We start from the raw sequence: 27451 nt of genomic DNA, 5'->3' as shown, positions 1-27451 counted from the left end.
ACTCAATACCTGACTGAGTTTGACTGACATCTCTCTGAGTTTATTGTAGAGCTGTAAATAATGACTGTTTTCCGTGTCAAATTGGCAGATTGTCATTAACAATTAATCATCTTCTTTATAAAATTCAGTGAAAAATGCTTTCACTATGATTTCCCTCTATCTAAGGTTATATCTTCAAATTGCTTTGTCTGACCAGCAGTCCAAAACCCAAATCTATTAAATCTACAATGATTTAAAATAGACAAAAGCAGAGAAAATCCTCACATTGGTGAAGCTGGGACCAGAGAATAATATGCTAAATGAATGTAATTTATCATGTAATAAGCCATGATAACTTAAAACACCTGTTTGGATGTGCTAGAGTAGTGCATAGCCAGTCTTCTGTTTTAAATGCAAAATCGAATTACCTGGTTACTATAGTTATCCAATAAATGTAGCTGAGTAAAAAGTACATTTTGGACCTTTAAAAAGTATGAGAGTTTCCACTCAGTCACTTTCAGCCATCACAGGTTTTTAATGCAAAAGGTTGACATTTGACTGTGTGTTGTGTGAGGACACTGATAAAGTCCACTGGTGTTGTAATTGTAAATAATGCAAGTGCTGCTGCAGTTTTCACCATCTTTTTGCAAGAACATGAGCCAGAGCTAAACTTCCCTCTAAAATTTTCACAGGTACCTGTTTGTATCGTGACTCATTTTGTTCTGGGTTTACCCAGAGGAGCCCAATCCTTCATTTACTAACTGTGATTTATTTAAAAGGGTTGCATAACTGTTTATAACATAAAGGAGCTGATAACTAACAATTAGCCTACCAATTCACTCTTTGTGCTGTAATGAAATGCAGTAAAACTAAATGAAGTTATCCCTCATCTCACCCCTTGGATGCCCCCAAAGGACTCTCACAAGGACCATGAACCACACACAACCACACACAAACTGTTTATACTGATCTGTTCTTTGGTTTTCTGGTCTTTTTGTTGCTGCTATGTCTTAAAGCATCAGCTGCAAACAGTTAATGTGGTATCTTTCTTATTTTCACGTTTCTCTCCCCCACAACATTCTTTCCCTTATGGTGGTCTAAACATGTGACTTGGATAAAAAGCTATTGTGATTTGTGAGTGAGAGGTTAATCTTTCATAATCTCAAAGAAATGTTATCTCTCAAAGAAACAGCGTTTTCTTATGTGTACTGCCTGGAAGTATGAGGTGAGAGTTGTGGCTATATTTATCATAACTATATTTGAATTTAAGCTCTGACTTTCAAATGCCATGAAAAGTTAAGGTACCATTAAAATTATATTATATCCTGCTTTATTTTAATTGATAAACACATTGAGAATTATCTTTAAACGCAAAGAGCATTCCTCTCAAAGCCACAATTTTAAAATCAGCTCTTTCAAATCTCTCAGATTTTCGCAGCATCCATAGTCCATCCATCTATAGTTGCCACTTTAAAGGGTATTCTGGCAGTTTTGTAATGCACCATCATAAAGTCTGAGACTCGCAAGAGACAGATTTTTAAAAAATGGTTGATGAAGCAGCAACAGCTGTTTCAACTGGCTTAAGTAATCTAATCTTCATGTGTAAAATCAACTGAGTGGCCCTTAAACAAAAACTAACCTTTGTCAAAATGAACAAAAAAACCCACAACAGCATTTTACAGTGAAAACCTTTATTAAGTGTTCATATATTCTTAAAGGAATCCCTTTAATTACTCTAAGTTAATCACCTTCTCCATATTTGCTAATTGTTTGGCATCTATAGAATATCTATTTACACAGGAACATATCCACAGGTGAGGCTGGGACAGACCTTACTGAGCCATTACCACTAGAGTTCACTCCAGTCACTATACACAATACTGCAACTGCATCATGTTACCCTGTATGTCCCAACAAAACAAAGCGAGAAAGAGAGTCGAAACAGAACGAGAGAGAGCTGGAGACGAAGACAGAGACAAACAGACTTAGCTACACAACCGGACAATTGTGTGTGAGGCTGGCATATTGCTTCACGAGCCCAACAAACACAATGCACTCACACCAGCTTTCACATTATGTGCATGCACTCAGACTCACTCACACACACCCACAGACTTCCCTACACACACATACAGAAGCACACTCACACAGCAGCTACGAGTCCTGCAGCACACAGTCCTAATAGCCCCCATCACAGTGTAGATACGACAGACTATAAAATCTTAGATTTCTTCTCAAACTGAAGCGCTGTGCAAAGTTGGCTAGCAGGGTTTTGAATGGATTTAGGTAAAATTCCTAGAACATCTTTAATATTCACTGTACATACTTTGTAATACAAGTTTTTTCTCTTTTGGGTGATAATATTCTTATAAAACAGTCTTAAATATCTTTTTTTTTTCAGTAAATGAAGAGGAACAAAGGGGTGTACAGTATGAGCAAAAAAAGAAGAAACTAGAACGTTCATTTCATTGTCAAACCTTACATATGAAACACAATAGATTTACATCAGCCCGATATATCTGAAAATGAGCAGTTTCTTCTTTTCACAAATAAAACATGACACACACATTCTGACGGTGGTACACACGGCTAAGTGTTAACATAGTTTAATACTTGTAATTACAGAGTTTGTGGATGTTTTGTTTGAATGTACTGTATGTGCGTTGTGTTACAGAGCTGTGTTTGTGCATATGAGGCGTGAGGCGGCGCTTGTGTGTGTGTACAGCATGTGTGTTTGTGTCTGTGCTCGTATGGCAGGTGTACAATGTCAACCCTGTGCCTTCTCAGGTAGGTAGTGGGTAGTCCATATACGTCTTAATAGGATAACAGTCTCTGCCCCTGTCATGGTTTATGAGATGTTGTGCAAAGGTTAGCTCTGCAGACACATTGGGATAAAAGTGCACTGGGCTCCATCTAAGTGCTGGGGATGATGATTTAGGGATTGCAAGCAGGATGGGTGGACTTCAAGGGGAGGTTACACTGGGTTTATGGCAGGTAGATGTGACAGGCAGGCTGGCTGGTTCCACAGTATTCCTCTCCTTCGGAGGCCTGGATTGCCTCCCTCCTTTAAGATGATGTTGAGGGACTGGTACTTCATGACAACAGACACATGGAAATTCAGGAACCTGAAAGAAAGAAAGATAAAGAGATGGTGTGTTTGTAAATGCTGAGGGCAGCGGTGGAAAGGGAGTAAGTAAGTGAATAAGTGCCCTGTACTTTCTGGTCCATTTTTACTCATATTTCCATATTTTCATGCTACTTTAAATTTTTGCTCCACTTTATATCAAAATACTTATAATGGAGTTTTAAATTCTTTTATTTGTACTTTCACTTAAGTAAAGAATAAAGTAAAGAGTATTTCTTCTTCCTCTCAACACTGATATTGAGGTATTTGTACTTTCCTTGAGTTTTTCCATTTTATGATACTTTAAGCTACATTTCAGTGAAATATTCCACTTTTTCTCCACTACTATTTACTTGACAGCAGTAGTTACTAGTTGGATTAAGATTTAATTCATATTATTATATATTCACTGCTACTTTTGCCAAAGTAAAGCATCTGCGTAATAATTCCACCGCTGGCTGAAGGGGTTCCAGGAGGCGAAGAGTGAGGAAGAGTGTAAATTGTTTATGCTCTGAATAATTGATTTACATTGCATTTGTGCTGCTGTACTGTGCACTGGGACGCAAATGACATTTCACGGCTGTCAGATATTAAAGATCACATTGTGCATGCTTACGTAATGAGAGCAGCTTTTTATCATTTGATAGATCAACATGTATATATCTCAAGATGTATGTTTTGTCCTTACCTCAGCATTTGATTAGGCGTTGCCTCCCTCTGCAAACACAGAGACACAGAGAAAAATGTAAAAGTGCTACAACAGGGTTCTCAAGGTCATGCTATTAATAGACTGCCATGTTCACACACTGCTAAACGCATGCATCCTTCACTGGGACTGGTTGTGTTGCACAAAAACACCAGTAGATGGCACCAGGGATGAGTTAAATGGTAAAACACTGCTGAGCTGTAATGAATTATCAGTACATGGTAGATTCTCCAGAGCCCTAAACTAAGGAACGCTTTCATCACACTGCATAGAGAGGCTGTTTATTGCCTGGTAAAGATACTGATAAGTTTCCTCCTCTTTCATCTTTGTCTCATACTGTATTTGTCGTTTGAAGGTCACTGTAGTTTGAGCTGAGAAAACACACATTGCACAGATCTCTTTTACTCTGTTGAGGATGGTTTAAGATGGCGCCTTGATGACATTACATGTGTATTTTCTCTCACAATAAGAAATCACACTATGCTCATTTTAAATATCTACTCTTAATTCTCCCCACTTTTGCCTATTACACTACAGGGCATGAGCAAACTAATCCCACTTCCCACTGGGAGATGCACCTGGATACACCTTTTTTCACAGCAAATCACCATATATGCATGGACACCAGTGCATAGACCAGGCCATTTACATGATTACATCATGACAACCTCTGACTGTATGATGGAGCTTTGAAGTCTGTCAGACATCCTGTCTGTCGACGGTTGTACAGCCAGGATCAGATATGTGACTTGCAAGACAGTTATGGTTAGATATGACTGAAATGCCCTTTAACGATGTAAAACTCCTTCAGCAGATGATCAGGAAGAGGGTTTGTTGCCTCGTTGGTTCCTGTCTGGTTCTCAACCTTGACTCTATCTGTGCTCCTCATATCATAGTCCAATATTTCAGCAACAGCAGTTGTAAAAACAACCAAAAAAACTTAAAGCTTCTAGTATTTTATTGTAGGTGTTATTTTTCAGGCTTGTTGGCAAACATTGGTGCTTATTAAGGGGTTAAAATGAGTGCATGAGTGGTTGCTGATGTCGTTTTTAAGCACATTAAGCCCATTACTCAAAAGCAGGCTCATGCAGTCCTTTTAGTTGTGTTCAAATTCTTTTATAGCTTCCTAAATTTAGCTTTGTTTTTACAGAGGCTGCATCAAAAGCTCATTACATCAAAACTTTGGCTTGAAAATACAAGAGCATACCAAATGCAATCCTTCTCTGAATTCAGCTCATGCAATCTGTTTGCCAGACTGTTTTATCACTACCTTAATGAGTGCACACTTTCTATTTTCAGTTTTCAGAGCTGTGTTCTTAAAGAGAAATTTAAAGTATTCTCATTTACTTCAAGTGTATGCTTTTGCCAGCCCACTATAGCACAAAGATCCAACATCAGTGACATTTATAACCCAATACCCCAAAGATTTAAAATCATTAAATAATTCAGGGGTTTCCACCTCTTCCCCCAAATATTTAAGATTTCACTTAATTGATTCCAAAAATAGAATTAGGGATTTTGTGAAAAGGGTAGCCTAATGGTTAAAGAAGCTGTCCTACACCCAAAAGTAAGGATTTTAAGTTCACATCCGGGCAAGCAGCAGTCCTGTTCAAGTCTTCTTAAATGAGGCACTGAATCCCAGCATGCTCCTGGAGTGCTACTCTGAACCTGGCTCTGACTTCCAGTGCGGTGCACGAGCAAAGAGCGACTTTCCCAAAAGAAATCAATAAAATATCATATCTTTAATCAGACCAGATAGTAGATGCTCACCCTTGCTCTCAGCCAGCAGCTCTTCTGTCATGAGTCCATCCTGCCGGTTCCCCAGGACGAAGGCCAGGAAGGAGAGGATGAGAGCGTCGAGGATGCCCATAATAGCCAAGATGTAGGCCCAACGCACCGAGCAGGCCCCCAGGCTGTATTTATCTGTCTGCTCGCCGCACATCCGCCGCACCTCGTCGCTGTCCCAACCATCAGGATAGATCATACAGCCGAGCACCAGACAGACACCTAGTGAGAGGCAGAGCGGGGAGGAAGGGAGACATTAGGAGGGACAGTGTGCGACAGTGAGGGAGAATGAGCGTAAAGAGGAACAAAAGGTATAAGCAGAACAGAAATGAGTTTGGGGAAAAGTGCGGCGTAATAAATGAGGCCAGGGATAATGAGATTTCGTGGGGCAAATGAGAGATAAAGAAGAATGATCATTTCAAGTGCTTCAAGAATCTCTTCCCTTATGCTCTCCTCTGTGCAGATTTTGCTGTGTTTCTATTGCGTTTATCACATTGATTTTCATTCCCTCCCTTAGGCGGGAAATAAGCGTCTAGACACAATGAGTGCTGGTGGAGGAACAGTAAAAACAGCAGTAAACAACCACAACAACAGTCACTGCCAGACACAATGGCAGCAAGAGATTTAGAGCAGAGTGATAATATGAAGGGTCCTGAAAAACCTGCCGGGCAATTCCTCACATTCACAAAGTTTACTTGTTTTGTTAAAAAACTTCAACGCCTCTCTGCCTTTTAGATTTTAAATAGTGGTAATATTAGATTTTAACTGGCTGCTCCTCATTCTCAGTTGCTGCCTGAAGTGTAAAATGTCTCTCATCTTCAATTTGGATCTCTCTTGTCTTCAGTTTAAAAGAGACTCTTCTCTGAGGTGATGCTGCGGCAGAGCAGCACAAGAAAAACCAAAGCACAGGCGCAGGCTTGCAGCCTTTTTCCCCCCGTTTTTGGATTTTAACTAAGCACTCCTCATTCTCAGTTTTTGCCTGAGGGATAAAATCTCTCTCATCCTCAATTTGGATGAGGTTCCCCTCTGGGGTGATTTTGCAGCAGAATAGCAGCAGACCTGGAAAAAGAAGCTGACTGCACAATTATCCAGAGTGCATTGCTCATTAATAATAAAACATACACCCCATTTTTTTAACCCCAAACACTTGCTTGCAATGTTTCTTCCCTGAATGCTGCTTGTTTGTGTATCTAAGTGTAGGTTTTTGAACATTATTCCAGTTTGCTACCCATCTGCATTTCCAAGGTCCTGTATGCTGCTTTTAAACAGAAATGTAATGTGTCATTGTCCTTTTCTGTATCTTCTTCCTGGCTTCTCCACAGTCTTACAACCATCTTTTTCACATGCATTCACAAGCTGCCCACACATACGCATTTATACGCATTAAAGCACTCGCATACTGCAGTTTGTTACAGAAGCGCTGCAGTCTTTAACAGTGCTGAAAGACTTCAGGGGGTGTTGAGAGACATTTCAGAGAGAGCAAGTAAGTAAGAGGCAGATTACAGAGCAATATATGCTGCAGACAAACTGCATGCCTAACAGAGCAGAGCATCCCCTGGACTCCTCCTCTACCTCCCCCCGTGGCTCTAACTGTCATAACAAATTCATGTGCACACAGAGGTTCAGAGAGCGAGGACTCAGGTACTGATTCAGACTCATGATGGATGGAGGAGTGCCGCAATGAACTATTCTGTTTCAGACATTTCTCTGCTGTTTGGCTCAGAAAACATTCTGTTACATCACTTCATAGCTATGTGAGCCAACAGCATGTCATTAAGCAACAGAAGTCAGCCTCATACACTGTAGCAGTACCACAAGGGTTGTACTACAACTCTGGTTTTATGAATGATGAGCACACTTTTGACGTCTCAGGCAGCACCACTGAATCAAGAGACAGACGCTTTTCATTTAAGCCAGCCTTAACTAGGCCTTGATAGGGCATCACTGTGACCTATGTCACTCAGCCTGTCATCACAGTCTGTCAAACATCCACCAGGCTCTTCATGATTCACCTCCTGAGTGAGTGTCACGGAGGAGATGTGACTAGTGAGCGTGCAGATGGTGAAAAGGTCCACTTCTACCTGCATCACATGAAATCAAACCTGCACAATCTGTTTGCCTTTCCACTTCTTACTAACAAGTCTCCAGTGTCCCTGGTACACTGACAAGACAATAGCTGACTGTGGCCACAGAGCCTCAGCCTTAACACAAATGTGGCAGTGTCGCACAAACAAAACCACCTCAATCCTCTCTGTGAAGTGGCTCAGAGCAAACCAGACTATCTCAAGCTCTGGTACAGAAGACAGTCCTCATGTTTCTCTCAGTGTCTTTCTGTTTTGTTCAGCAATGCCAGGTGTCTGACAAACAGTAACAATAGTTTTTCATCTGCCTTTAAACGTGCAATTTCTGATTTTTGGAGTCGTGTTTCTGGCCACCTGGTAGATAGAAGTCCAATATTTACCGTCATTTTAACTCTGTTCTTAGGAAATCATCTCTCTCTTTAGCTGCTAAATGCTCCGCTATGTTCACCAGCTCGTTGCTAAATGTGTCTGCTGTTTGGTGCTGAGCAGGTAGTGTACAGTGAGATTTTCAGAGCTTTTTTTTCTGCTGAAAATAGCTGCCTGTTGCAGCCAATGTCGCTGCTATGAGAGCAGTGAGAGAGAACTAAAACAGTAAAGCTGAGGAGGGAAGCAGCTAAACAATGAGCCGAAACTCTCTACAACGCTAAGTCGAGGGGAGCTGCAGATGATTCAGGTTATAATTCAGTTGACACTGTTTCCTCATTATCACCTGATACACTGATATTCTAAAAACAGTGATTGTGGCCTCATGAGTATAATCTAAAACAAAGTAAAACAATAAAAAGGTGATTACAGATGCAAAATCTGGCTCTTTTACAGGGAGCTGTCCACCCTGAGGTGGTGCTGAAGAGCTGAACTCATCCGTCAGCTGTCATGTTATCTAAGAGGAAAGCTGTCCATACATTCTCTGAGTGTTCCTCCATTGGGACTTTGGGGAATGGGCAATCTTAAATAAGTAACTTTTTCACCTCGGGACAAGAATGAGATCCTGCCAGCTATGCTTCTCGAGCTGCGTGAATACTGTGTACATCAGGGGAGTTTATGTAACAGGTTTCACTTAACAGAGGGAGAGCCATGGAAGACCAAATAACATTTGATATTCTGTGAGTCAACACCCGTCGCTATTCTCTCTCCCTCGTGATGCATTTACTACAAAGGTAACAAAAGCTTTTCCAGATCCTTCTGGGTGTCTCCTGCACGCCTTTGGCTCGATTCAACGCCATCATGAATATTACATTGAGACTCAGGAGGAGAGAGAAGAGGCGCACAGGGCTCTGGAGCAAGTGTGAGAGAAAGAGACGGAGGATGCAGGAAAAAGACGAAAATAAGAGGTGTACACTGACAAATGCTGATAGCATCAGGGGAGGGAGACCAAAAGAGAACAAGAGCTACAAGAGCGGTAAAATATCTGTGACTGTCGCCACCGAACACTAAAATATCTCTCCAAAGCCTGCCTCTGCAGATGAACATCTCTAAGGGATGCACTGGTGAGGATTATACCAACAGAGGGTGCCACATATGCCGCTCCTGTTTCCAGAAACAGCTTGTGCATAGAGGAGGAGCACATGTCCCCTCCATACAGTGTAACAGTAAGCCTGCAGTCAACTAATCCATAACCACACAACACAACCCAGCAGGCCTATCCCAGCATGCACTTACATAATGAGGGGCTTAATCAAAATTCACAGAGGAAAAAGGCAAACTATAGCACCTTACAGCCTGCACCCATGTTAATAACACCAAGCGAGGAATGAAGGGCACACAAGCAGCATGACATTCCTATGTACACTCTTTAGCAACAGTATCTTGTGCAACACCGTTCATTCAGATGTTACTAGGCACATACTGTTTAGTGAAAGGAGACAAATCAACGCAGATGCAAAATGCAAGTCAACAGTACATTGAGTTCGAGGTACTAGAGAAAATATTTAGCATAAAACATGTTGTGACAGTATTATTAGCAGCGCTGACAGGGCAGTTTACCACACATACAAGCAAAACACGACAATGTGTCTTCATATGAATTTTAGTACAGTTGAAATTGACATGTGGATTTCAGACTGCTGGTTGAACAAAAAACAATTTGCAGACATTATCTTTGATGTTACTGGCATTTGTTTTGTGACATTTTATTGTGACTACACAATTAAGCAACTGATTAAAAAAAATAATGAAAATAATCATTATTTGCTGTTATCATAGAATAAATAGTAACACTTCGACTTAGCATTTATGATACACCCAACAAATGCTTCATAACACACCACAATGTAGTTGTAAGCAGCTGTTTATTATTGTTATTTGGAAATATTATTAAGTATTTGGCAACAATTATAACTATATAATTCTATAACTGTAACATTAAATACGTGGAGGCTGGTATATAAACAGATAATGAATGGTAATAAGACACAGTTGCAATAACATAAAACGTGTCTTCATAGGAGAACTTATAATTGTTGACAAATACTGTACATGAATAAACACTTTAAAATTACCTCACAGCTGCTTTCAAGCACCTTATAGTGTGTAAAAATCATTTATTAAAAAAGAGACTTAAAGTGAAGTGTTGCCAAAAAAGAATTATCTCCTCATCGGATGGTATCTGCTGGCTTCGCCCACTCGCTCTGCATTGGAGGAGAACTGCAGTAATAAGCGGTGCGCTCCAAATCCTGGCTACAGAAAAAACAGCACACCTGACAGAATGCAGCTGTCAGTCTGAGCAGAGACGAGATATTAACTGACGGCATTATCCGACCCTTTCAGCTTTGCCCTTCTCTCCGTCTCTTTCCTGCTGTCTCTGGAGAGCAGGAGGGGAGCGGCAGACAGGCGCAGGGGGCGAGGAGAGACAGATCATGAGGAAGGGCGAGGCAGAGATGCACAGAGGGAGAAAGAGGAGAGGTGGCGAGAGACGGAGCCCGTGTGGGGTGCCGTGCTCCGGCCCCGCGTGCGGCCGCCAGCAAGTACCCAGCACCGCGCTAACGTCATGAGCACTGGCTGCCATATGCTGGAGGCCCTCGGCGGAGCTATTCTCAGCATTTACTCATTTCTGTCTTTTCCGCACACACACACTGTTTGTCTCCTTTCTCTCCCTGGGAACACGGGGATCATGCGAGTGGAAAAACTGGACTGAGAAATGGTTGTTGGCTAACAGCGTCTTATGTAAGAGACTGTAGGTAGGGCAGATTAGGTGTGAACAGCGCTGCAGGAGAGTCTGAGGGCAGGCGGGCAGATGGTGCAGAATGGTATGATGGCAGTAGATTTGTCAGAAGCACATTGGCTCATCTTCCCAAAGAGACTGCTAAATCCCATCGATACTGAGAGATCCCATTGCCTCCTATAATCTCTGCGTGTCACTTGCAAGTGGTGTAGATGACTGGGGGTCCAATTCGACCTCCAGAGCAGCAGCTTGATTGGATTTGTGTGTCTGGTTTGCAGACAAAGAAAATAAACCACATATACTGCACATTGCGTTCGAAAGACTATAGGGTTTAATCCACCTCCACAGCATCTGGCTCATGTTTTACTGTGTTTTCAGTGTTTCAGCATGTCATTGATTGCACCGGGTGTCAGATGGAAACACACAGTTATTTGTATTTCCTGTTCCTTCCATCACTTTACACATCTGCGGCACATCTAAGCAGCCATGAAAAGGGATTCACATTTTTTAACTCCCACAGCCCTTTGTGGATCCCATTTTCTCCTCTCCACATTTAAATAGCTGTGACAAACTGAATTATGCATACACACATCCCAAACTGCTCTATCTCACACTGCATATGGATCCAGTTCTAATGCAAACACATGCACAGGCACACATGATGTTGCCCACCGGTAAACATGCTGACCCTTTGTGTAAAATATACACGGTTTCTTAAGTGCTCAACATTGTTTTGTCACTTCTCCTCGTGACACATCTTGGTGCTGATGAATAAGTCAGCCTTTCTGTTGAGAGAGCCCACGGCTGGCAAAGTGGCATTTAAGGTAAAAACTAAAAGTCAGCTCAAAAAAGAAAAAAATAGGCGCACAGACTCTGGGAAGAGCTTTGAGTGTTTATCCCGTCGGGGCTTCCCATGAATATGCATAGGTGAGTTTGCTTTAATGTAATCACTAAAGTTACACTCCCACAGGTGAAATAGTGACCTGAATGTGGGCAAAATCTCACTCGTTCAGTTCAAAGGGTTCCTTCTACAGTCTTTTATGCTTTTTTTTTTGCTGACGGAAACACAAGAAGAGATAGAAAAAGACAGGAACATTATTACTCACATCCAAAAAGAACAAAGTAACAGCTTGTGATTGTTCTTCACTGGCTAGTAATGTGATCCACAACCCCTAAAGACATGGTTCATCCCTGATGCTTGTTGTCTGCTGTTCTCAGCATGAAGCTCCAGGCGGAGTGAGATTCCTGCCAGTGCTGAGGCACAGTGTGACAGCGTGGCTGCGTGTTTGGATGACTCACGTTGCTGAGACTGGAGACAAGCAGCCCAAACACCACGCTGTGGGAGAGAGGTGGGAGCGGTAGCAATAGCCTAAAGTTTCAAGGACCAAATGGTCGGTTCTGCATGTTTTAACGAGTTTGACGTCAAACTGTGCATGTTTTACATTTCTGCAGAGCTTTTCAAAAAGCATGCTGGATGAGGGAGTATTCCGCAAGCACTTGAATGCAACAAGGTAAGAGCTTCCAAAACACTGCTTCCTCAGGACGGCATTATAGCATCATTCAGTGTCTGGGGGGAAAAATAAAGAACACTACATGTTTCAATGTGTACAAGTAGATTCTTATACCATACTGGCATGAGCTGAAACCGTCGCTTTACTGTGAAGTCTGTCTAAAAATGGAAGCTTCCTTCTTGCTGGAGGAAAGTGACACTCATCCCTTTCTTCATCTGTAAACAGCTTCAGCTGGAGAGCTCTTGAACAAGTCCCTCCTGCAGAGCTCCTCAGTATTTGTCCTACAAGACATGAGTTAATATTTGCGGCTCTATTCTGCTCCCACACACCACTGCTCTGGATAAGGGCCGAGTCGGCATGCTTGACCATGTGCAGGTGTATTTATACACTGTATTAAATTTAGGGCTCTCACTCATCGATGTTAAACCAGATTTTTTTATGTTTATTTTTATCTTTATTGGAAATCGCCACTTTATCTCTGTGTTTCAGATCAAAAATGAGTTAAAACTGTCAGGGCCTGTGTTTTTTGTGTTTTTCCTTGTGCTGCCTTAGCCTGCAGTGTTTTTTGTTGAACACTAATAAACTGTTTGAACTGTTTGGATTGTGTCCGGCTCCGCTACAGTTGGTCCAAATCTACGTACCGTAACAAAAACAGCATTAAATATCATTAGCATCACATGACAGGATTTAGTTTTTGGCCATTGTTGGTCTGAGTAGTAAAAGACCTGTCAATCCATTTAGGAGTGACTGCAGGTTCAGTCTCTGTGCTTTGAATTTTGATGGTGATGGATGAGATGCATTATGCGTATAAGAGTTAGTTAGGCCGTTAGAACCAAGGCACATTCAGCAGAGTTGAAAGGCTTGGAACAAGTGTCCACCACCAACAGAGGAACATTTTGTCACGGCAGACAGAACAGGAGCAAAAAGGTTTATGGCCACTGTGCTGCCAAGATGGCCACTGAGAGTATTATGGACAAATACTGTCAAGTTAGATGTTATACGCAGTATTTTATGAGGCTGAATATGATTATCTGCCAGAATCCTAAAGGATTTCATTTTAAATCTGAATCTGTGAAAGTCCAAAACCAAAATATGGTTTGATCCCTGACCCAACATGCTTCACAGGCTCTTTTCAGGGGCCTCTATGGCGTCAGACTGCATTTGTTCCAAATCATTTTCCAGATGTTATCATCAGAAATGTATGTAGACTTCCATAATTTTATAGATGATCTGGTCTGTGATTGGCTTTTCTCATATAATATGCTTCAAATATAGTTCACAAACAGTCCAGTCCAGACTACCACAGTGTGGACAGCACCCTCCTCATCCCACTGGACAATTAAGATGTCTCCCTGGTTCCAAAGATGAGCCAATGGCTACCACAGAAACACGACCCGAGACTATGACAATGATATGCTGTAATTGCATCCAGATAAATGGGGCTATTAAGAGCGCATGATAGTGGGACTAAATGGAGTGTGAAAATGTGTCACCACTTAAGCCTGCTTCATGGTCCCGGCTTATGTGGACGAAAGACAGAGGGTTACAAATGTGGGGATAGTGCCATTATAGAAAGTTTATTGTGTTGCTTTAAGAATATGTGTCAGTTTGTGTGGCTGTTAGAGCCAAAATAATGAGAAATATACAGGAGTTTCATAGTTTCACAGAGTACACAGACAGGAGACGAACATTCATTTTGACAGCCGGCTGGACACAAATTTAAAACAGCTCTCTGAAAAATATTTCCAAAGTGTCAAGGATACGGTGGAAAGTGGAGCAAGAGAAACTTTTAAAACTGACTCCAGCTATCTCCCCTGGAAGATGAGGAACATGCTTCTTGAGATGAACTGTCTACAGTCCAAATCTATTTCTGCTTCAGTTGCTGGCAAAACTCAGTGGTTGCTAGAGGGGAGCAAGGAGCTTCCAGGCATCCTCTGTATCCCGCTCCGTCAACATCTTCAGCAATTTTGTGCACAACGAGCACATAATGCCCACAGCTTACCTACCAATTCAATTCAAAAGATTAGAGGAGCAAGAAATGGCTTATTTCATCAAATCATCTCTGCTCTGTGCCAGGACAAGACTTGGAAAACTTTTTAATCATCTTGCAATGCTGCAAATAATCTTCCCACATGAGCATATTGCATATTATAGCATACCTGTAGGCTGCAGGAAGTGCTCTGACTTTTACAACAGGGAATAAAACTCAACTAGAAACACTAGAAATATCGTTTTGATGACAGCTTCAGAAGAAGCCTGATGTGTGATGTGTGAATCCAAAAAAAGAGAGGGAAAAAGACGCCTCTCAGGAGAGGATGAAACATCTCACCTGCCACACACTAATACCTCAAACTGTCCAGACATCAATTAAAAAGCAACTGGACTGGGTTAAACCAGCTGAATTATTGCTAATTTGCTAGTTACAACTAACTAGTTTCAAACCAGTGTTTAATAAAATGCACCATTAAAAAGATGTCTCCAGTACTGTGTAATAGATCTATAAAGCCATTCAATTAAGAAGCGACTAAAGCATCAGGAACAGTAATATAATGTCCAAAAGAACAGTCTGTCTGTCTATCTGTCTCATTGTGTCCTTGGAGTTAATGATCACAGTCATCTTTAAAAGCTTTTTTTAAACCATGCGTACTTTGGCCCAATGCTGTCTATTCAGACGCGCGTGTGTGCTCTGACTCCTAAAGTCCACACAAACTATCCGGTGAGACGGACTCTCATTATGGCACATTGATTAAAGTTGGTGTTAGAAAGGAGAGCAGGCTGCCTACAGATGAAGCAGGACATGCAGGAGGTGGGACACAGTGTGCTCTGAAATTACCAAGTGATTATACTCAAGTGAAGGTTGACACAGGAGTGAGACATGCGCCTCTGTATTAATAAATGCAGCACTTCAGGCTAAAGCTGAGGTGCGGATGTGGAGGTAGAGGGAGGAGGGAGGGGGAGAGGAGTCGAGGGAGGAGTGCAGAGTAAACCGCAGTGAGCAGAGCAGGAGGGAGTCAGGCTGGGGTGGAGGGCTTATGTAACAGGTTCAGATGTGGCCTGTACCTCCACAGAGGATAAGGACTGACAAGGGCAAAGGGGATCAAAAGAGACCTTTGAATTCTCTGTGAAAAATACTGAGTGGACCACCAGCTCGGGGACGATAGAGGCAAACAGCCACGGCTTATGCAGGACTGCTCGCTCTCAGCCAACAGTTAACAGCTTACACCCGGGACAGACAAACCAATGATGATGAAGCAAAGACAGCATTTTCAGTGAAAACAGAAAATTAAAAATGAACCTAAAAATACAAGATTTCATAAATGCTCACTCCAGCCAGCACTTCCTAACAAAACAGTGCTTCAGAGCGAGGCCGATTCACAAACTACTTCTATGTGTTTTGCATATGTAGTGGTTGAATAAGTCTTCCAGTAAAGGCAGCAATACTTAAAAATAAAATTATGTAATTATTAGCAACAAAAATGTACTTTAAGTAACAAAAGTTAAGGTACTCATAATGCAGAACAGACCCTGTCAGTGATATATTACCATACCACTGGATTATTATTATTACTGCTGTATTCATATGTAAGCAGTTCTTTAATGTTGAACAAAAAGAACATTTCCCATTTCCGCCATGTAGGAGAGCAGAAGTATAAATTAGTATGGAAATATTTAAGTTCGAGTACCTCATAATGTTACTTAAGTACAGCACTTGAGTAATACACTCAGTCCGTTCATACATGAACCTGTGCACTCTCAGCATTACTGTTCGAACAGCACGGAAAGTTTTTTCCTGGGTCACAGTGTCCTTGCTGTCCCACCTCGTCCCTCCCTCTGTGGAATACATCAGCTGCCTCCCCCTCCTCAGCTCTGGCCTGAGCCAGGCCACTTGTGAGATCACGGGGATTAACTCTGGCAAATCTATAGTCCACACCCTGCAGGGCTCCAGGGACACAAAACACAGCAGAGTCATGATGATGACTTGGCTGGCATGTAGAGATTTTGTATTCCAGTGCCACATTCACACTCACCAGGTGTGGGCTAATGAATTAGTATTGATTTGTTTTGCACAATGTGGCGTGCCTCCCTGGTGGGGCATAGAGCCACTGCGGGAGGAGGGACTTGCCCACACATGTGTGGATATTTAGCAAATGCATTTTCCTCTCAGCCTCATTCACATGCAAATGTAGCTTTAGGTCTTCTGAAGAGCAGATCTTTCAAAACTCTGGATTTTCTATATCTGTGTGAATGAAGTTTTGGAAACGATGTCATCACTTCAGTTAATGCACGCCCATTGGTGCTTTGTGTAACGAGCGTTTGGTTGGCACTGTGAGACATTGTGCCACAAAAGTGTTAAATAACTACAAAGAGATGAATAATTAGCTTCTACTGTTTGTACCTTCAAGTTTCTAGTGCAAAAGGAAAATAAACTCTCTACGCATGCAGAGAATGTTCTTCTCTGGCATTTGGCGAATCGTTGATATGGACTTTATCGCCACCTACTGGCCCAGCATTCTTGTATTTTCAGTATTTGGAGTCATTTTTGTGTTTCCGTGTTGAAGAAGATAATTTGTAAAACTAGGGTTCTGTGGAAAAATAAGTTAATCCAATTACTCCTAGCAGTTTTGCTGATGCTACAGGGCTAACATTTATTTCACTCAAATTCAACTTGCATTTTATTACTTGCTCCCACCATCATTGTTAATGATTGATAAAAATTGCGGGTGCATGCCAGCAAAAATCAAAAACCACTGAATTAAACCGACTGTTCTGCATTCACAAATAAATCAACTAAGTATGGATTAGGAGAATAGCAGCACACGAGCATCCCTGTAAATATCTTGCTGTGCTGGAAAAAGCTCTCTGTGGGATGCAATTACTGGAAAAATGTACAGTACATGCATGTAAATAACTATGTGTACGTGTGCAGTATGTGTGATGGTGTGTGCGCAGATGTCCGCCATCCATCCTTTCCTCCTGCTGTCCATTGTCAGCAGGACTGTGCGCTGCATGGATGATGGTTCCCCAATGCCGCCCGCTGGCTATAATTAGGTGGTTCAACTACATGTAGCTGTATGTGGTTCTTAATTAGAAAGACGCAGGAGTGGAAAGGTGTTGATTTGAAGACAGATGAGCATAAAAAAACAAGATTGCTCATGTGATTGTATAAGAAAACAGGTGGAATAAAGAGTCACAACGATGAATTTGTTCTCTAAAGATCATCCCTATCTCACCTTTAAATGCTGAGCTGCCTGCTGCGAAGGCGCCACATGTGGATTAGTGCACAAGGCAGCGTTGTGCATCCACTTGATTTGATTCAAAAAAGGTTGTGGGTCAGCACATTCACTTTCAGCGCTGCTCTGAAAAGACCCAGTGAGAATACAGATCGGCTCTGAAATTATCCTGAACCAGCTGTCATCACTTCTCTGTACCACCTGACTGCCACTGTCCTGCACCCCAGACAGCCGGGATGGGTTGCAGCCAAAGATTTCGGAAGCCTACTTAGGATATGAGAACAACTCTGCAGGGGATTAATATTTCTGATGCTTCAAAATCTCTGGTCTTGTTTGTTATGTCACTAACATCAATATGAGGCCAGTTTCTTGTTTTTTTTTCACTGGTGTTTCGTACTTAAAAGCAGTGATGCAGCTTATAACAGCAGACAGCACTTTCCCATGTTGTTTCACTCTCACAGATCTGCCCCACTGGGTATCTGACTTGATGTGCTGTGGAGAGACATTACTCCTTGCTCTGTATGTAGCCGCAGCAGCACGACTGACAGGATACATCAGACTGTTTCTAACATGGTGATGATAACCGGCAGCCCCCAAACTGTCACAGACTGCTGTAAAATAACAAAAAGGTCTGAAGTAAAATGAACCTCCTGCCACAGGCTGCAGTTTGGGCACTTCAGTGTTGGGTTCATGAAGGTTTCAGATGAGTCTGCTGCACATTCATACATCCAAATGAAAGTAGACTGCACGGAGAGGTGGTGCACACTCATGAAGACAGACCACAGTAATATATTTATCGGATCAGGGGTGAAATTTGGATACTGGGAGGCCACAAAAAGTAAAATCCCTCTATTATTTTTCTATTTAGCAAAAATGAAAAATGTGAATTGACAGTGTTGGTCAGTCACTGTTTTTTTCACCCCCCTGACATTATTCCCATCAGATTGCTTTCTAAAATTATGAGGCAGGTGTAGGGCTGGGCGATAAAACGATAACGATATGTCTCGCGATAGACACGTAATCAATGTCAATAAAAAATGCGTTTGATAAAATATTCGATAATTTTTTTTCTTCGTCTGAAGAAAGCAAAAGTTGTGAAGTGAGGTTGGTTGCATGAACAAAGGCACTCGCTCTCAGGTAACCGAGCAACGTAGGGAGTAATCAGTGATCAGTGGGAGTGACACGCTAACACGCCAATCATATAATAGTATCAAGTTCGGTTGCGCCATCTTGCTGTCTCGTGTTCGGTGCTCCGCGAGGAGTGAGATGCGAAAGAGAAAGTGAGCGCTACAGTGAGCGAAGAAATTGTCAATAAAACAGGGAAAGTCAGCTCGCCAGTATGGCAGTTTTTTGGATTTTATAAGTCGGGCCGTAGTCAGACCAATGTGGTCTGTAACTTATGCAAGACTGTTGTCCTCACCAAGACCAGTAATACCATAAACTTGTTTAACCACCTTAGCCGCGCTCACTCTTTGGAGCGCAGCCGTATTCGCCAACGTCCAACAACACCACCGCACAAGCAGCTAACCACCACGCAGAGGTATCTGCTTCAGTGCCTGATGACAAATCATCAATCAAGACATAACGGAGGCAGCGGCATATCATACGGCTAAAGACATGCTTCACTGAGCACTGTGGAGAAGCCAGGTTATAAACATCTCTTACACGTACTTTTTTTTTTTCTTAAAGACACTTGCAATAAAAATATAATTGAATAGTTCATGTATGTTTAGAGTAAGAAGAGTGACTAAAGTTGTTCATATGTCTAGGCTGGTTTTATAGTTCAGTCAGTGTTACTGTACTGTCTATCATGTTTGTTTGTTTGTATTTTACAGATGTCAAGTCTTCCTCAGTTTCTGCTATGTTTCCAAAACACGGCACATATATGAAAACATTTTATTCAGCAGAAGGTGAATCAGCTTGTGAACTTTCTGCACTAAACCTGCAGAAAAAAAGTTCTCAGGTTTCTCTCTGTTTACATTTTTACACTTTCATTTACATTTATTATTTGAGTGTTTTCCATGGTTGTGTTGACATTTCCTTTCCTTTCTGCTTTCCTTTCTGATAGCTGAGGGGATTACAATCAGAGGAAGGTTCAATTTAAAATAAATTTTTTAAATTTCTCCTGGTCCTCATTTTAAATAGGTCATATAAAATATCAATAATTATCGATATCGACCGATATACATATATATAATATATAAACATTTATATCGCAATAGAGTTTTCAGCCATATCGCCCAGCCCTAGGCAGGTGTGTCTTTGACTAACTCAGCTACAAGTTTTTGTACATCTTCCAGAAATACCATCCGGCACAAAGGTTTTGCAAAGCACGTTTTACGAGTATCAATATCAAACAAACTACATTTTGACTGAAAACATGGCTGAAACTATATGAAGCACATGATGTACAAGTTGCTCTGCAGCAACTGAATGCCACTTAGATTCCAAAAAGGAAATGTGAATCTAATTTGATAAGGAAGCCAGTATGATACAGTACTTCATATTGACTGCATTAGCTAACCTAACTCTAAATAACATTTATTTTTTACACTTCACTCTATTTAAATGTGCAGTGACTTAATGTTACATTAACATTAACATATTCTCACTGTATAAAAGTGGTATGGCAAACATGGTACAGGGCAGCATTATTTGGAGTCAATATTTACTTGCATTTTGGCTCTGTTTTTGGTCTCCACCAGCTCCTGAGAGAAATACCTGAGTATTTAGCAGCTAAATGCTCTACTAGGTTCACCAGATAGTTGCTAACTTTGTCTGTTTACTGTTTGGTGATAAATAGGAAATGTAGAGTTGTTTTTTAGAGTTTATGTGCCGCAAATAGCTTCCTGCTGTGACTGCAAACTGTGCTGAGATTGGTGAGATTAGCTGAGGGGGACTGCAGAGTTGGGCGATAATTATGTGTAGGTTGATTATTATGGACATTACATGTAGTCAGTGATCCATTGTTAGTGTAGGAATATTAATTCAACAGCTTTTAGTAAGAGCAGTCAAGATGTGGCAGCATTTTTTTTAATTCTCAAAAGACAAGAATTTTCCTTTGCTGCATGAACTTAGTTTTTCAAAGTGCTACACAAAGTCAAACCAAACTGAAGGGAAATGAACTGTGGATACACAATAATTCATTGGCTTTGACAGAGCAGTACAATATTACCTTAAACCTTTTGGGTAAATATAGAGCTGTGTGAAAATGGTCAGGCTCACTCACTTGAACTCGATGCGACATGCAGTCAAGATGCAGAAGGTCATTCGAGGATGAACGACGGAAAAGCTGCAAAACTCTGTCGAAGAAAGTCGATACAACTTGTTTGTTTTGTTTATTACTTTTGGATCAAGGCAATTATGGAAGAATTATGGTTTAACAGCACTTCATCAAATTAAAGTCAACTGTTTTGTGCAGTTTAATAGACATTTTGTTAATTTATATGCTAATTTTTGTTATAACACGATGCTGTTTACGACTGGCAGCTTGAGGAAGTTGCTTTTCAACAAAGGTGAACATGGCCAACAAAGTTAATTAAATCCTGGGCAGGGATGGTCATGTATTAGCACGCAGACAAAGGATGTGCATCTATTATGTCTACCGTACCGTATATATTGAATATTGCTGTGAAGCAATGTGAAACATGCACACATAAACGCACAAACACAGCAAGGCAAGAGTAACAGAATTAGCCTTTTCCTCTGTCAAGCACTAATCTGCTTTTAAAGGCCTGATAGGTATCCAGACAAAAGTGCTCATTTGCAGCATTAATTCTGGAGAGCTGGAGCACACGAGCCTGGTCCCGCTGCAGTGAAAAGCACAGCTCTATGACAGTCGCTCTCATGCCGAGCTCCGACTCTTTCCACCTCTGCATTCAACTAGGCTTTAATGGCTGTTTCAGAACAAGCCTCTCAATAGAGCTAACGGACCACGGGAGTGAGAGGCAGCTGCAGAGAAACACAGATAATGATACAGAGAGAAGGAAAGAGATGACCCAAAGGATCAGTATGTCTTCTCAGCGCTGTTGTCTGATTTGTTTTCTGTCTCTCTCTCTCTCTCTCTCTCTGACCTCATGCTACTCTCTCATATGTCATCTCCCGGTTAGTTTGCTCTTTATTGTCATCTCTGTTTGCCCATCATCTTGCCACTGTCCTTTCTCACCAGGCAATAAAGGTTTAAAGTTTGAATGTGTTGATCCCAGTGGTGGAGAATCCTTTACTTAAGTAAAAGTATTAATACCACACTGTCAAAATACTTCATTACAAGTATACATTCTGTATGTCTGTAGGGCCTCGGCAGTCCACACTCCGAAGTATCCTTGGGCAAGATACTGAACCCCAAAAGTGCCCCTGATGCTATGCCATCGGTGTGTGAATTGATATGTACGTCGTTTTGGATAAAAGCGTCTGCCAAACGACTAATTGTAATTGTATCTAAAATCTTACTTAAGTAAAAGTATGTAAATATAATCAGGAAAACAGTATTAGTTTACTCAGTGTGAAGGTAGGCTGACTCAGCTAATCTTATTGGTTACCTTCCCTTTAAACTACATCCACATAAAAAAAAAGTCATTAATGTGTTAGTCTCATTAACAGTGTAATTATTAGTGTAAAGCTCTTTCTCACAGCAGACACTGCGACTTGTCGCAGAACAAAAAGCACAGGTGTCACTAATAACATTAACAATGGCTCCACTCTACTCAAGTGCCTCCGTAAATCATGACAGCGAGCCAGCATGCACGATACAGGACCCTGAAAGCCATCGTTCATTTTATCTTTTCCACCTGTGACATGTCAGCGTGTCCTCTGTGAAAAAGGTCTGATGTCCTAAAATTTAATTATTCCTTTAAAGGTTACGCTTACCTCGTTTTGAAGCATGCAAACTTCTTGTCCAACCTGATGCACCTTTTGTGACAGTATCACGAAATGAAGCTTGAATCCCTCACAACATTAATGAAAGTGCGTCTATTTCACAGTACATGTGAATGCGGCATGAGCAAGGAAGCTACATGTACATGCGGCGGATCATATGGCAGTTAGAAATAGGCTTGCCAAGATTAGCTCATTAGACAAATGTTTATTATGTATAAATATACTTCGGCTTCTCATCAGAGGAAGCCATGCGAGTGGAGCAGAAAGCACAGGCTGGTGCACAATCTGAAGAGTCATCCCTAAAGTATTAACCAAAGACTTCAAAGCAGAGGATGCTTCAGAGTGCAACTTCGTCATTTTGCTATGAAGTCTAAAGCAAATCTTTTCTTTCCTAATTATTTCCGGGAAAAACAACAAACCAGGCTTGCACTGACAGAACGGACCGCATGATAAAACAAACAAAAAGAGGGAAAAATAGGATTCTGACCTGTAAGTAAATACAGCCCTTTGAAAACAGTTCAGTCTGTATCTTTCCAAATAGGCCACCCCCAGTCTGCAAATTTGTTCTGCTGACTTTACAAAGCTCACGACTGTAAGCGTATGACTCATATGTTTTTGAGAAGAAACAATGTCGTCAAATACAGAAAAAGGCTGCCAGCCGACATAACGGCGTGAGTAGACAAGGTATATAACGGTGAAGTAATTATCATTGACCTCCCAGTCTTCTTAGTTAATTGGCGTGCAGACCCCTGAAGAACTGCAGCTCCATGGCAGAAAGAGAGAGATGAAAGGCACATACTGTACTCACTGAAACAAGCTGATGAAGAGGAGAGACGGGGAAAGAGGAGAGGGGAGTTATAGACAAGAGAAGGTATGAAAAGAGAGTGGAAACGGAGATACGGTGAGGTCAAAATGAGCAAGTGAAAAGCTGAGATGCACAGAAGGGTGAAATTGTGTGAAGGTAGCAGAAAGAGATAAGGTAAAGGAGCTTGTGCATCATGTACCTCGCTGTGCTCGGCTCAGCGGAAAAAACACACGCTTACATCTGCATGGCGTGGACTTGAGCAGATGCACAGACGGAAATAGCCCTGGCGAGGAAAGCGAAAGAAGGATGGAAGTCCATCTAGGGCAGGATGGACGCAGGAGCATCTCTGCACTCTGCTTTGGCTGAGGTAGACATTTAGAGAGATCTAATGTGTCCTGGTGGTTTGCCTGCTCATCAAACATTCAGCCTTTTTACCTGGGCTTCGCAGACAACACTCTTCCTGGAGATGGTTAGAGATGTGTGTGTGTGTGTGTGTGTGCTCTCACGGACTGATTCATCGGAGAGGAGCTCTGTGCAATGGCATGAATTTGTTGTAAAGTGTTTATGCACAACCTTCTGACCTCTGCCCAAGGGGATTTGTGAAAGCTGCAGCAAGAGTGGCTTACAGTATATCACTTCAATTGCATATGCGTAGCCAATACAGTATGGCCTTGATACTGAGCTAGAATATCTGAATAGGCCCGTTTCTCAGTGAGGCGCGTCGCTGTTATAAGCTGAAAGAAACTAAAATGTAGCCTTACAGAGAGAAAACAAAGAGGCCGCTGGGTGACAACAAGCTAAGGCTGCGTCCATTCTAATTTCAGTTTGCTTTACTGGTATAAGATGTGACATATTTGTGCAGCCAGAATGCTTCAAGAAGGAAAATATTGGATAAAGACAATGGTTTCTCACTCCTGCATCTCCTTCTCTTGCACACACACACACACACACACACACAAACTTTCTGGTCTGTCATTTATCACTGTTATATTGATGATATGTACCTCCCTATCAAAACATCAGCTGACAGCAAGGGGCCCATTACAGATGCCTGTGGGCCACCTGTCCTCCACAGAGCTAGTAAGGGAAGGCAGCGTGAGTTTAACCTTCAGCTAAGTGTAATGAAGTTTGACAGTGCTAAGCAGCCAGGCTCGCTCATTAGGCATCTCTGTGCCAGCTTGCCGTGGTCAGGGTCTCTCCTCTTGGCTTTCTCTTTCATCTCTTAGCTGCAGAAGCACAAAGCCCGGCGGTCTCCTCATTAGACAGGCCTATTGCATTAATTCAGCCCAACATAGCAAACAGAGCTGGAGCTGGTCCAAATAATCCCCGCCATTTGTATCTGTTTGCGAACAGGAATCCGACTGCTTCGACCACTGGTGCAGCTGAGCTGACCCGTGTTTGGCAGCTCCTTTCAGATGATGGAGGCCTCCGCTCACACCGCATGACATTAGCCTGCAGTTACAATGATAAAACGCTGCCAGCAGCTGAACCACTGACCTCTGCACCGTTTTAAACACCCTCAACACCCCTAACTCTACCACACAAACACACACACATCTGTTGGCTACAGATCACATGATATGAGGTGGCATTGTAGCCATACCTCTTAGGTGCTGTGATACCAACATCATCACGTAATTAAGAAAAAAAAATTGATATAACTATAACTATAAAGCCACATTCCACCCTTATATTATCCAATCACACCGGACCATCGCGTTTGACCAATAATGAGAGGAGATACATGCTTTTCAGAGGTTTAAGCTGCACACATGTGCACTTATGTCAAGGTGATGTATTATGATAAAAAACGTGGAGATAAATTTGCATCAAGGTGTCAGTGTCTCTATATTGTTATTTAAAGCAAAGACTGGTTTCATTTTACAAGCACAAAACAAGTTCCTAATTTAAACAAGAGAGCTGCTACCAAAATTCAAAACACAGGACTGGAGCTAGAAATACACTGATGCAGCCTTTTTCCTTCCTGACACCGAGCCCCATACCTCCATTCAGGGTACCAATCCAAAACCAGTGCTCTCCAACACCTCAGCGTGTGGACCTCACTGGGATCATTATCATGTGAGGTGACATGAGACCAGGGATCAGTGGAACAAATGGTCCTCTAATGAGGTTAGAGGAAACAATTTGAATTGAATAATGACACAGAAATTGGTTTGGTCACCTCATGGCCCGTAGCTGATGTGCTTATCAGTATCGGACCAATAATGATCACATCAGATCCCAAAGTGGAACCTGCTGTCACTCCCAAATTGATTGACAGGTTTTCTGACACTCATACAAACACAAGGAGGCAAAGTTATCAATTTCCTGAGCTGCTGATGGTTCGTAAGAAATGCTAATTATAACAGGGTTTTATGAGAAATGCCTCATATGTGACTACACCTGTAGCAGTCAACAGAGTGACTGTCACTTAGGTAGCAGCGTCCTTCATGGACAGCAGGAGCAGTGGTGGCTGACAGCTCCAGAGGAGATCCTGCACTCTGTCTGCTTACTGTATCTTCACTCTGGCTGCTCCCACTGACACTTAATTCATCTAATCAACTGATGGATCAAAGTAAAATCCATCCCAGTGTTTAGGAGTTTCAGGGGAGAGGACCCTAAGCAGAAAGAAACTGGACCCCTGAGATCCTCATTTGATAACCTTATTTTTTCACTGTGTGGAGTGTAGCTGCGAAGATAACAGAGGAAAGTTTTCACATTTATACATGCTCCCCCTTCATTTAGTGAATACGCTGACAATAAACTATCCGCTAAGCCCCTTTGAAGGTCCCCTCCAGCCGCTGCACCCCACTTGAAAGGCACTTACCTGATGCTGCTTGCATCCAGCCGCAGATCTTGTACACGGTGGAGGTGCTGAGGAGGAAGAAGAGACTGAAGCAGCCGATGCAGGTGACAACCAGCATCATGGACATTCCAATGAAGAAGGAGGCGGCCTTGAACGCACTCGAGGGGATAGCGGAGAACTCAGTGAAGCTGCCCTGGCAGGCCAGCTCTCTGGAGATTCCGTCTCCGACGCAGTAGTGAAAAAGGCCGAAATAGCCGGCCTGCGGCGTATCCACGCCATCCCCGATCCAATAGGGCTGTGAGAAGATGGTCACGTTAACAATACCGAAGAGGATAGTGAAGATGGCCCATAAAAGTCCGATGACACGGGAGTTGCGGACGTAATTGGTCTGGTACAATTTCGCAGCTTCTGCAGATGGTAGCATTGATGCGGCAGATCCAGGTATCATTTTATGCAATCCCGAAGACTAAATGAATGCTGCGATCTGTCGGAGCGCACAGCGAGGACTTCACATTTATCACACGGACCGTCTCACGGAATCAGAGCCCGGAACAGGGAGAACAATCTAAGCCCGTGCGACTGCAACACAGCAACATCTGCCAGGCGCGATCAACTCATGACGTCGCATCCTAAAGCCAGGTGCTGAACCAAGTGAGGAGCTACGGCAGAGCGCTGGAAACCTGGATGTGAGCGATAACTCTGAAAACTCAATGATTACAGGAGCAGAAGCAGCTTCCCTCCCACTTGCTCCGTGTAGCCGTCAGACGTGCACATCGCTGCCGCACCGTGTCGCTCTCTGATGCCCTTGGAAAGCCTCGAAAAAGCACCGAGCGCAGGAGAAATATATTATTCACACCGGTCTCGGTTACACAAATGATGCGCTCGTATATGGCAGCCTGAATAAAAACAGCCAATGACAAGCAGGTTGTAGCCTTTTATAGCGCTGAATGAGGTCGCATCCAGTAACACATTATAGGCTTGTACTTACAAATTAATGCAGCCTACCATCATAACCATTCAGAAAATACGACGGCCCCCTTCAGGATCGTTAACGGGGATTTATTCTCCGGTTTATGACAGCATCACCGGGCTGCTGGGAGTCAGAGAGGGAGGGGCACAGACGGCAGACGCAGAGGCAGCGCGTAATGCGCGCGTCTGTCCGTGCAAACACCTTCTGGGTGACGCTGCGTCAACATCCACCGAGCTGACGAAAGATCAGACCTTAAATGTGTTAATAAAAAAATTATATATATATATATAAAAAAAACTTGAATGCAGTTAGATTTTTCTTTTCTTAACAATTTCCGGCCAATTCTCTCGCGAGTCGTCCTGCTTGTCAGAGTACCTGCGGTGTTGACGCGGCTCGGCTTCATGAGGCGCGCTGCTTT

At 42.3% G+C, this 27451-nt stretch overlaps 1 protein-coding gene across 1 annotated transcript; it reads right to left on the bottom strand.

Moving 5' to 3' along the window:
* Positions 1 to 1657: 1657 nt before the first annotated feature.
* LOC139337464 (LHFPL tetraspan subfamily member 3 protein-like) lies at positions 1658 to 27451 on the bottom strand. The gene is made up of 4 exons (XM_070972045.1): positions 26085 to 27451; positions 5580 to 5816; positions 3792 to 3820; positions 1658 to 3104 (listed from the first exon to the last, which is right to left on the bottom strand). Exons 1-3 carry the CDS (start codon positions 26509 to 26511, stop codon positions 3804 to 3806), a joined length of 681 nt encoding a protein of 226 aa, XP_070828146.1. The 5' UTR covers positions 26512 to 27451; the 3' UTR covers positions 1658 to 3104; positions 3792 to 3803.

Source organism: Chaetodon trifascialis, chromosome 10 (assembly GCF_039877785.1).
Source record: "Chaetodon trifascialis isolate fChaTrf1 chromosome 10, fChaTrf1.hap1, whole genome shotgun sequence".
NCBI classification, from domain to species: Eukaryota; Metazoa; Chordata; class Actinopteri; order Chaetodontiformes; family Chaetodontidae; genus Chaetodon; species Chaetodon trifascialis.
Note: the sequence above shows the minus strand (reverse complement) of the source record. Positions and strands in the feature narration are given on the sequence as shown.

Bases quoted from the DNA above. Each gene is read 5' to 3' on its own strand.
- LOC139337464 (XM_070972045.1), bottom strand. From the start codon at position 26,511: ATGATACCTGGATCTGCCGCATCAATGCTACCATCTGCAGAAGCTGCG. The intron at 5,817-26,084 runs GTAAGTGCCTTT...GCCTCTCACTAG, and splicing joins CTGGATGCAAGCAGCATCAG to GTGTCTGTCTGGTGCTCGGC.